The sequence below is a fragment of the Gambusia affinis genome, linkage group LG17 (genome assembly GCF_019740435.1).
Source record: "Gambusia affinis linkage group LG17, SWU_Gaff_1.0, whole genome shotgun sequence".
In the NCBI taxonomy this organism is placed as follows: Eukaryota; Metazoa; Chordata; class Actinopteri; order Cyprinodontiformes; family Poeciliidae; genus Gambusia; species Gambusia affinis.
Window position 1 is genome coordinate 1,080,144 of NC_057884.1, and position 12,144 is coordinate 1,092,287.

Here is a 12,144-nt window from a genome sequence, read left to right on the forward strand (position 1 = left end):
AAATTAACAAAAATTTAATTTATTCTGAAAATGAATTCAAAACGTGAAACTCATTAAATACATTCTTTATGTAAATTGCATACTGCATTGAGTGTGAATGAATGAGTGTGAATAAATTGCATGAACAACCCAGTCAAGTCAGACATTTTTATTACATTTTGAGTTTAAAATTCTTGAAGAAAATGTTACTTTAGTTTATACAGCAAAAACATGTTAAAAGAGTTTCAGTCAGTTTTCATCGTGGCGCTGAACCAGTCGCTCGTGTTCTCCCATAATGGACTCGTGTCTGGACTTGTCTTGTTAGATCTCAGTGCTGCATTTGCTCCAATCAGCTTCAAGTGTTCGTTAGGACGGCCTGAGCATGCTGTAGGGATCAAAGCACTTACACTTTGTTCTGTAAAGGATAAATCTGAACTCTAAAGACAGGATTACTGGATTAATGTGTTGTCACATGGGTCTATGTAGAGACACAGTGTTTTGTTTAAATATCTGCATATAAACTGAATCTGATATTCAAAATAGACTGAAACATATTACAGAGTTGAATCAAAAATACACAGCAGTAAGTATGCCAAGTTAAAATATTTAACCAAGTTAAAATATTCTGATGTTTCTGGCAGGGCAGAAACATCAGAAGTGTTGGATCATGTCTGCTGACTTATACGTGCAAACATGCTGCTTAAACTGAACACGGTGCTGCAGAGATAGAGAAGTGACTCCTCACTATGGAAGATTATCTGGGGATGAAAACATGGACAATGCTGCTGCCTGCTCAGAACTCCTGATCACACTCTGCTATCACACCTTATTCACATCAGCAAGCCAGCAGGTGAGTTCTTAAGGAGGACCTGATCACACACACAAACACAAACACAGAAACACATTCAGTTAATGTTTCACATAATCTGTCATTAGGTTGCTCAAGCAGACAGAACAATTAAAAGTGACTTCATTTCCATCTGGCCTGTGCCGCTTAGCAGCGTACTGCTGCAGAAACGACCGCCGTCCTCTGAAGACACAATGTTTTCACTCAACCATGAATGTATTGGTTAGAGAGCCGCTGCAGAGCGCCACCTTCTCATAATGCAGCATCCCCAGGCGCTCCTTATCACAGGAGCACAGGCAGCCTGGAACCAGATAAGACCGCCATTCATGTCTGTGGGACCTGGCGACTCCCATGACACATGTCCTTGTGTATAATCTCTTGTAGAACATGGTCAACTGAGAGAGCGTCAATAGGCTCTTTATAAAGGTTGACTGACACATTAGTCACACTGGCACACAGGGAAAGATTTAGTGGGAGTCAACAGGTAGAGCTGCTTACTGAATGGCTGCTAACAGGTTGGAGTCAGACTGTGCTAACTGCAGCGCCGGCGCAGATCTGCATGCTCCTACTGCTTCATGCTGCTCCTTTAAGTTCTTCAGCTGGTTGCCATTCTGATCGGAACTACTGTACATGTGAAACATGCAAATATTTTGTGTAGCTGAATATTTTACTGTATGTTCTGCAGATATTGTTAGATTTTCTATATTGTTAACATGAGTGCTGCTAAATCTCTAAATTAACAGAAACATTTAACCCAGTGCATGGGTTAAATGTTTAAACTGGAACGTTGTATTATAACATAAGGTTATGTAGCTCTTAGGGAGGAGAATGTATGTGCCAGTCCTGAGCTGCAGTCAGAACAGCAGGTAAGCTAGCAGAGGACGTGAGTGAACAGCTGCTGCAGAGGGTCTCTGAGGACCAGGGCCATGTTCACCACACCTGGACTCCATAAAGGCAGTGTTTCCCCACCGGGGGTCAACAGGGGGCTCATGGCCTCCTCCTGGATCTTTACAGTGCTGCTGCTGTCAAACATCTTACACCGTGTGGTGAAAAAAAATCTCTAATGAAACGCTGTGGCACATCTGTGGATAACAGTTGGCAGCTTTTCAGTCACCAGCAAAACAGGTAAAAATGATAAATCTGACATGGGTTTATTAGAAGAATAAGCATACTTAAGGATTGTGTGCATGAGTTGTTTTATTCTTACAACTTCTAATGCTGTCATTTTAATGCTAAGAAAAAAAATCATTGAAGCTGAATCATCTGACTGTATATCTGTTACATTAGCTGATTCGTGTTCTATAAATTTCCATGAAAAGTATCCTGGTGTATTTGTTGCTCTTTTTCTATCAGCTTATAAATATATATTACAGCTGCACAATATTGAGGACAAAGATAAGAAAGATTTGTAACATTTTGTTGATTATTGTGATTAGGTTGATTGTGATAACCCCCTCATGACCCTCCCACTCTCTGAGCTTTATCAGGTGGGGCATAAAATCCAGTGGAAGCCCATCTAGATGTCTAATTGACCACGTGTGTGTTTGAATGCAATGCACCTAAAACAACACAAGCTACCAAATATTACATTAAAGCAGCAGTTTGAGATTCCAACATGGCAGACCCTAAAAATGTGATAAGGACTGGAATCTCAAAGTACTTGATAGCTCAAACAAACACACACACACACACACACACACACGCGCGCACACACACACACACATGTTAAATCCACACACACATACTGAACATATGTTGGGGTGTTTTTTTATAACTGATCATTTTTCATCTGCAATACACCCCAGATCCTCTCCATAAAAACCAACAAACTCCCTGATAATTCTGATTTTTGCTCTGACGGTCTTTATATGAAATTCCAACATTCACACAGAGAGAAAATTAATAACCTGAAATGATCAGTCTGACCACATTTAGATAGTGTTTTATTCCTCCTATCGTAGTTCTACTTTTTATGTCTGTGTTCATGTTGTTCCACTCCACTGTTAAATTGTTCATAATTAATAATAAAATTATGATTAAGGCAAATTTCATCATCAGACACCTGCACGGAAATAAATATTTCAGATAAAAAGACGTGATGACCTGAAGGACAGATTTTTGCAGAAACAGAAACATGGCTATAAATATATCAAGAGATATTCCTTTTTCAAGATTTATCTAAATATTCCCCTCAAACCATCCATCACTGTGAATAGAAAAGCATCCAACCTGTCCAGGAATGTCTCAGCCCAGATTCACAGCCTCCCTTTTCTAACCGGTCCAACCAACTTTGTGCTCTCCTAGTTTAAAGGTTTTGTACCTCTTAGAAACCCAGTATGAGTTCCTAGCTTTTAGTAGCATTAGCAAGATATTAATGTGTTCAAGTTAATCTTTCATGAACTTGTATTCTACATTGAATCAGTCCACGAAGCGTCCTATTAACATTTAGACAACTGAGCTAAATTTCTTCATCTTTTGCCTTCATTGTTTGTCTAAATTCTATTGACTAAACAGACAGAAACCTTCATATCTCAGAAACTGGGAACACCAAATATTTAACAACACATTTTTGGAGTTACATTTTGTTTTTGATTTGTTTTATTGTATAATTTACACTTTATGGCATTTTCATATTAGCTTTCTATTTGGACCTGATTTGCCAGGTTTTCAGTGCAGTGGCTTTTGAAACCTTCCCCTCTCGGTGTTGCTGCTCTCTGTTGATGGACGCATTCCTTTCAAAGGGAATCAATAAAAATGTTTTATTACAATCTGAAAGTTCCTTTGGTAAAGCCAGAATCAGTCTGGCTTTTTTCTTAAATTTCAAACAGAAGGACAGAATGAACATCCTGAAAGTGTGGCATTCACCTGTCAGTTGAACAAAGACTGTTGATAAGATACATTTTGGGCCATAAAGCATTAAGATGAAGATGTAGGAGATGATTTTGTTCTGTTGGTCTAAAGAGCAGATAAATACCCAGCATAGCCAATGCTGCTAATATTTTTAATATTTAGGTGAGTGTCTTCATTTCAATAAATACGCAGAAGGATTCAAGCCTAAGAAAAAGATTAATTTTGCTCTTTTGTTTTTTCCAGGAAACCATTTTATTATATTATGTGGGGATTTATTATAATGTCTGCTGAAGAGGAATTAGTTACCTCCTGAAAAAACAGCAACAAATGTTTAAAATACAGCCAACCTACTTTCTGTTAAAATAAAATAACATCCTCCCCTTACTGTTGCGGAGGCTTATTTTTATTACTCATTCTTACTACTTTTATTCCTCATGCAGCACAAAGTTATTTTTTAGCAGCCGTGGAGGGAGTTGAGGAGAGGCTCTGAACGGATCATGAATGGGTGGAGAATTAAAATCAGGCCCAAACCAAGAAGCTGCAGTTTTAGCTCAGAACAATTATTCCCTCATATCGACCTGAACCCTTTTAATAAAACCTGAAGCTGAGTGGAGACCCGCAGGGCAGACCCACCTGTCACTGATCCACATGGAGACACAGGTGTTACCTCAGGTCGACCTCCATCCTGGCTGTGGGCACTGGTGCTGTGACGTCACGCGGGGCCGGTGCTGGCCCCAGCAGGATGGATGGTTCTGTCCCGGTTCCACACAGTCATCAGCTCTCTGTGATGTGGAGCTAATTCTGTTTAATGGTAAACCAGACACCAGCAGGGCGGGTTTAACACACACAGGCAAGCTAACAAAATGTTTAAATATCAAAAAGAATAAAACTGTTAGAGAGCAACATATAGAAACAGGGGTAAACGTTTCCTTAAAATTAAGGAATTAAGGAATTTTTTCTCCTGTTTGTTTCTTTCTCTGTTTCTCTCGTTGTTTTACTCGTTTTGTGATCCACAGCTCCTTCACGTTCTTGCAGTGAACATGATTTAAGTGAAGGATCAGTGAGATGACCGCCTCAGCCTCCGGAGCGGAACCCGGGGCTCAAAGCGGCAGGTGAGAGGCGCATTACGGGCAGAAGACCGGCTCGAAGTTTGGCCTCTGCGGAGTGTGAGCAGAGGCCCACACACTGCAGAAATAAAACATTTACTTAGTTTTTTAACATTCTCTCTTTATCCATTATGATCATAAATACAATATAGCATGAAGCTCAATCCACGTAAGATGCGTAAGGACATCTTGATGGAATAATCATTGGTGACTCTGGCCTTTGCTGCTTAAACACAAAATAATTGTTCAAAAGGAAGAAAAGCGAGAACCGCGACACAGTCCACAACTTAGCGTGGTCTGTCCAGCAGACGGGAGGAAGTCAGGTTGTGTCCCCGCGTGTTGTTCTGGGTCAGAGCAGACCCCACCGAACCAGGCCCGCTGCCACCAGCAGCTTTTGTTTCTCTGGAGCAGACTGACGAACAGCTTCAGTGTGAGGAAGAGGAAGATGGGAACCACAGGAGGAAGGCCAGCGGAGAGTGTGGAGTCAGGTCAAACTGACCAATGATTGGACCGGATTCCTCTTTCTGTTTATCATTCATTAAAACACTGAATTCACTACAAACAAAACCACGAGTCAAAACTCATATGTTCTCTAGCTGTAATAATAATAATAATAATAATAATAATAATAATAATAATAATAATAATAATAATAATAATAATAATAATAATAATAATAATAATAATAAAGCCCTTACAATTTTTTGTAAAGTACCTTGAGACGACGTGCTTTGTGAATTTCTCGCTAATATAATAAAATAATAATAATAATAATAATAATAATAATAATAATAATAATAATAATAATAATAATAATAATAATAATAATAATAGCTATTATTATTATTATTATTATTATTATTATTATTGTTGTTGTTGTTGTTGTTATTGTTGTTGTTGTTATATTTAACGCCCTGTTTAGAACGAAACCCATAACATCCAGTTAAAGCTAGAAAATAGATTTTGGGTTCTCAGAAAAACTAAATTTATGGATTGTTTCTCCATTTGGAAGATATCAAAAACTCGGGAAGAATTATATATATATATATATATATATATATATATATATACATATACATATATACATATATACATATACATATATATAGTTTCGGATCTACCTGACAGCAGTAACTCGCTTTGATTTGATTAAATAACCATAACTGCCACAAAGCAGTTATGGTTGAATAGACAAATAAGGGCCGCCACTTCAGTAGTGTAGGAATATTTTTGCACAAATATATTTAAAAGTTAGAAAAATTAAATAGATATTTAGCGTAAGTACTGATTACAATTAAGAATTTCGCACAGCATAAAAATCCAATTAATACGAGAGAATAGAGAATGTGTGGATTTTAATACACCAAACTAGGTGAAAAATAGCGCATTCCCAGGTAGCCTATATTTAGTTTAAAATATATATTTTATTAGGACACACTGTGCAGTGTGTCCTAATAAACCCCGCGGAGCATTTGAGTTTGAAGCCGACAGAGAGCAGCCCGCTGCCCGCTGAGGAGCCTCGGTTTTCCGGTCTGGACCTCAGCTTGACCTCGCCCGTTTTCAGGCCCTGATCAGCGCCTCCAGAGGGCAGTGGACCCGCACCGAATTAACCCCAATTCACTCTGCTCTTCAGGAAGGAATGGTCACCATTCGGAAGCATTTTTTAAGAATAAAAAAACTTTTTAAAATAGCCTTTCGTTTAATCTCAAACATATTTAAAAGGTCCTGATAATAACAACATTAATATAAATAATAAACAGGCTGTGTTAGGTTAAAATGGCGACAAATTTATAAAACTCCAGCTTTGATTGAATGCGTCGGTTGGAAACAACGAGCCAGCTTTAGAGTTTTTATTAAATAAAAGTGCTTTACATGAAGCTGCTGCAGGCCGCTTCCACAGCTTCACAGGGTTCACCAGTGTGTGTGGGTGTGTGTGTGTGTGTGTGTGTGTGTGTGTGTGCGTGCGCGTGTGTGTGGGGGGGTGTTAGCGACCTCAGGTGCAGCTGCGGTTTTATCTGATAGATCAAGAGGCGTTCAGGGACAGACAGAAAAAAAATACCTCTGCTGTCAGATCAAAACTAAAATGTGTTTACCGCTGATCTGGGAGAATCGCTTCTGTACAAAACAAATAAGAAAAAAAACTACACATAAATTATTCACAGCAATGATTCAATAGCAATTTCTATTCATACAACTCACGCTTCTATTTACAGCTAAAGTCTTCTCTGTGAACCGGAAGTGTGTATCCTCTTTCGCCTCGCAGAAAAACATTCACAAAGTGAACCGAATCCATGAGTTCGTCCCGCCAGATCCTCCTCGGAACAGGAAATAGAAGTGAATTAAGAGCTGTCGTTTTCAGATGTGTGCATCAGCAGCGCAGAGCCCGGTTTGTGTTTTTTCAGCAGTTGTGTGATCTTTTCATCGTCCGAGTTCGGGTCCAGAGGTTTGTTATAGTCGTCGTCCTCCTCTTCGTTGTCCGACGTTCCTTTGAGCCGCTCCGTCTCCGAGTCCTGCTTCTTCTTCGCGGAGGCCATTTCCGCTGCGTGCTTCTTCCTCCACTTGGTCCTTCTGTTCTGGAACCACACCTGGCCGGACATACACGCACACACGCGTGGGCACGCGCACACACACACACACACACACACACGTTTCAGCTCTTCCATGTGTTTTATATCTTATATGTTAGCACCGCCGCACAATCGGAATAATTGAGTGGAAAATATTACTATAAATTGCAGAAAATATCGAAGAGAGGACAGTTTCAGCTCCTTTAATGAATTCAGTCATTTTCTAAACCAAAGAAAAACAAAACCAGAAAATATTAATAACTAATTTAGGCAAAATCTTAGTCATCTGACATAATTTACATTGATTCAATTTTGGTCATCTGAAAGTGTCAAAAATAATTATTTAGATTCTTTTCAGCGTAGAGAATAAACCCGAGTGAGCCAGTGGGTGTGTGTGTGTGTGTGTGTGTGTGTGTGTGTGTGTGTGTGTGTGTGTGTGTGTGTGTGCGTGCGTGTGTGTGTGTATGCGTGTGTGTGTGTGTGTGTGTGTGTGTGTGTGCTGCCCGCTCTCCGGCTCTCTTTCTGAGTTACCTTCACTTGGCTCTCGGTCATCCCCAGAGAGTAGGCCAGCCGCGCTCTCTCTGGCCCCGCCAGATATTTGGTTTGTTCAAAAGTCTTTTCCAGCGCAAAGATCTGCTGCCCAGAGAAAGTGGGCCGAGTGTGCTTCCTTTTCCCATCTTTGTCCAGTAATACTGAGTTCTGATCTGCAACACAAACATGGAAACAATTTTGGGACTAATTATTTCATAGTTCTTAAGGAACACAAATTAGAAAATAATTCAGAACGAGTTATAAAATGCTGCAATATTAACTTTTCGATAACTTAATTTTATCCGTATATGTAAAGGAAAATCAAGTAGTGATATTGTAACATTATATATTTTTTATTCATGTATTTATTTATTTATCACTTACGGGGTGAACAAGCGAACCTGGCGTCTCTCCAGTGCGGACTTTGCATAACTCCTGGCCAAAAGATCGGCGTCCTTCCCGGGAGATCTGCCAGCGGCTTTGGGTACCGGGCCACGGCCACAGCCGCCGCGCTGGGGCTGAAGTAAAGTCCGGGAGGTGGCGGCGGGCTGAGGCTGCTGAACCTGGGCAGTCCAGACAGAATCCCAGCAGATGAGGAGGCGGCGGCGGCTGCAGCTGCTACGACCGCCGTGGTGCCAGCTGAGGAGACGACCGGACGGTTGAGGATGTCGTTAATTCCGTGCGGAGTTGCAGAGGAGCACTGCTGCGGGGAGCCGAGGCCCGAAGACAGCCCGGTGGAACTCTTGATCCCGGGGGAAGACACGGCCATGCCGCCTGGGTTGGGAGATGTGGTGGCGGGAGAGGTGGAGGAGTTGGGACAGGTGGAGAGGGGATAGGCCGGGTAGAGGGGGGTCTTCATCTCGGTCATGCTGTGCAGAGCTGCCAGAGGTGGAGTGCTGAGGAGGAAGGCGCTCTGTCGGGACCCGTCCATCTGACCCACCGCTAGCATTACCGCCTCTGAGAGAGGGAGGCCCGAGAGGACTGGGGATGGGGCTGCGGGGGCCAATCTCCAGAATCCAGACTTCAACTAAAACAGCTTCACTTTCTTTCTGGACTCAAAGCCCATCTCAGTCAACGGGCAGAATCCAAATCCCAAATGCTCCAGGAAAGCAGGACGAAGTTCCGTTTGTGTTCGGGTCCGGTTCAGGTCCGGGAACCGATCTGGTCTGTCCGGCAGGCTGGAGGAGACCATCAAAAAGGATCATCAGCTCAGCATCTTCATCAGCTGCGAACCAAACTTTGAGAGGAGACGAAGAGCCGAAGTGTGGGGTGGGGAGTGCGCGTGTGTGAATGGAGCTGGGGGTCTTTGTTTGGATTGGGTGACCCGGCCGTGATGCAGTCCACTAAGATTCACCGCGGCTTTTGATTGGTTCAGCGATGCTCTGATTTAATGAGCAGAAATCAAAGAGGGGACAAGAACCGCGACACGAGAGCAGGAAAAAAAAACTGAAGAGAAACATAATCACATTTGATGATAATGATTATAATGATTCAAAATATAAACAAGTTAAAAAGTGTATATTTCACCTGCAGATCGATGATTGCTGCAGGATGAGCAACAGGCTGCAATAAGGAGGCTGAGAGTAAAGAGGAACAGACAGCAGCTGATTCTCTTCCACCAGGAGTTACACTTGGTTTTAGGTTTTTACACAATAAAATGAGTCACTGAGAGCCTCTTGAAGCTGAAGGTTAATTATTACACATGTGGGAATTTTATTAAATGAAATATTTCAGTATTATTTTTATGTAGGCCTACTTGTACTTTTGTGATTTTCAGCATCATTTGACTAGATGGGCCTTAAAGTGTCTCCCGCAGGCTTCCGTAAGGTTTCTGTTCAAGTTGACTTTTTAATCACATACCGGTGACGAGCGGGGTTCCAGGTTAGTTCCCGAGAATGGTTCAGCCACAGAGGGGGCGGAGACCAAAGCACTTATATTCCGATTGGGAGATGTTCATGTGATCGGAACACACACACACACACACACACACACACACACACACACACACACACTATCAAAGCGTCTCCCCAAACTCTTCCGACTAGTAAATAAAATATTTATGTAGAGGTCTATAATCTATCACGTGCTCTAATAATTACTAAGAAAATAATTCATTTGATTAAATTGTGTTTATTTCCATGGCGCTGACCATGGAAATAAACAAATAAATGTGATCTCAAGGCGCTTTACAAAACAAAACAAAAAAAGTTAATCTTCAGTCACATTATGTGCAAGTTTTCAGATTCGTTTAGCTATTCCAATCTGATTTACCAAACAATTCAATTCAATTCTAGAACATATATGATCCCAAGACAAAACAAACAAAAAAATATTTCACTTCAATTCAAATTTATACTAATTATCAAAATTATTCAAAGATAAAAAAAAAAAGTTTAGGGTAAGGAAACCCTGCAGACTGCATCGACTTCACTATTAGTGCTATTCAGTTTTCGATTAAACTATAAAATACATCTACACGTGTTCCAGATCAATCCAGTTGTACAACGCAGCTCTTTGATTTGGTTGAATGGCATTTGGTGAGAATTAAAGTCCAGCTGATTCCATCAAGTTACTGACTGCAACAGTTTGACCTACTGATAAAGCATGTGGGGACAGAAAGAAGAAATAATTCCTCTAAATTAGGAAGAGAGCTCCAGCAGAGCCAGGCCTGCTGACAACCTTTAGCAGGAAGTTGGTGTGGAAAAATTGCAGCAGCTCCAGCTTTTCTCACAACGCATCCTCCAGGTTACTAAAGAGGAAATCGGTCCACACTGAATCAGCTAAATATGTGACTTTTATATCCTCAGACCAGACCTTTAATTTTTAACTTGAGGTGATAAAAGAGAAATGTTTCTATTTCAATTTGAGATAGTCATTAAGCGCCGGTGTTTACATGTGTTCCGTGAACGTGCCTTTTTGCGTCAGTGCGCTGCTTTGTTTTGCAGCACTAAGAGTGAGACAAGCTGAGGTATTTATGTTGAGCGGAAAAGATAAAGAGGAGTTTGGTTTGAACTGAGGATTCGATTTAATTCTGTTCTCTCTCTTTTTTTTTTCTTTTTTTTTACAAATTTAAAATAATCTTTCTAACCTGCAAATATTATTTTGGCATATTCAATGAAATATTCAAACAAATTTTAGATAATGACTATAGTATATTCAGAAAATATATCTTTATTTATTAAATTGACCTCTTTTATTTTTTACCTTTTATGCTCCTATCTTAATTGTGAATATTTAATTATTAGGTTTGGTTTGTGGTTCATTCTGTACAAATGAAAACAGATTCCTTAAATGTCAGATGTCATTAAAAAGTGAGTTAAGGATACAGTTCTGTATAATTTATCATATTGATATCATTGCACAACCAATACTGTTTTACTAATAATATTAATAATACAAAGACTCATAAGTATTGATCCAGTTTGTGGTCATTACTGTTTGGAATTTAAAAGTTTTACATAAAGGAACAGGCAGAAGATTAAAGGCTTTAAAATTGATCACATTCATAATTCATCCTATTAATTTTTAAAATCCCAGCCAGTTTTTGGAGATTCTACTTATCAAATTGATCAAGTGTAAAGATGATGTTCAAGAAAAATTCCCCATCGACTGATCCTCATCACAGTGACTATCTGTGTGTTAACAGAAAGCATAGCACAAATGTGCAGTAACCTTATAGAAGCAAATAAACGACTCAAAAATGATCCTCATTAACCAGTAGAAAGCTTTCATTCCACGAGTGGATGAGCCATAAGATCCATGCTGCTTAAAACTCGGAAAAATTAGGAAACTCTAGATCTCTGATTTCTCTGCACGTGTTGCCCACAGTGGCAGAAAAGGCTTCAACACATTTGTCTCGTATTGCCTGGATAGAAAGGATGTTCTGTAGTCCAATGAGACGTTTTGAGCTCACACTCCAGCTGGATCATCTGGGCATCGCCATTGCATCAGCCAGGAACTTTATGAGGTAATCTTGGATGAAATGTGAACATCCTGCAGCAGCTGCTGGCTGTTTTGCCTCAGCCTAAGGTTAATAATTTGATAGTTTGACCTAATTTGATAGTTTTTTACAATGTATATTACATTGTAAAAAAGAAGTTCTTTGCCTGTAAACATATTGAATAAAGTGAGTGGATCTGATTTTTTGTTCATGCAACCACTGGTGGATTATTAGAGGATTTGGACAGAAGGAATTAGAGCTCTCAGGATCTACAGTCACATGTTCATGTTAAGAGTTTCTCTTCCTACATGTTGAGGGGGAAAT

General features: G+C 40.2%; 1 protein-coding gene across 1 annotated transcript; it reads right to left on the minus strand.

Annotated features, from left to right (window-relative positions):
* Positions 1-6,140: 6,140 nt before the first annotated feature.
* Positions 6,141-9,371, minus strand: nkx6.1 (NK6 homeobox 1). The gene is made up of 3 exons (XM_044144479.1): positions 8,265-9,371; positions 7,881-8,053; positions 6,141-7,367 (listed from the first exon to the last, which is right to left on the minus strand). The coding sequence occupies exons 1-3, from the start codon at positions 8,827-8,829 to the stop codon at positions 7,122-7,124; spliced, it is 984 nt and encodes a 327-aa protein (XP_044000414.1). The 5' UTR covers positions 8,830-9,371; the 3' UTR covers positions 6,141-7,121.
* Positions 9,372-12,144: the final 2,773 nt, after the last annotated feature.

What these genes read in the sequence shown, in the direction of transcription:
- nkx6.1 (XM_044144479.1), bottom strand. Translation starts at nt 8,829, where the DNA reads ATGCTAGCGGTGGGTCAGATGGACGGGTCCCGACAGAGCGCCTTCCTC. An exon ending in CAGGTTCGCTTGTTCACCCC is followed by an intron (nt 8,054 to 8,264) that starts GTAAGTGATAAA and finishes TTTGTGTTGCAG; the next exon opens with ATCAGAACTCAGTATTACTG. An exon ending in TGACCGAGAGCCAAGTGAAG is followed by an intron (nt 7,368 to 7,880) that starts GTAACTCAGAAA and finishes ATGTCCGGCCAG; the next exon opens with GTGTGGTTCCAGAACAGAAG.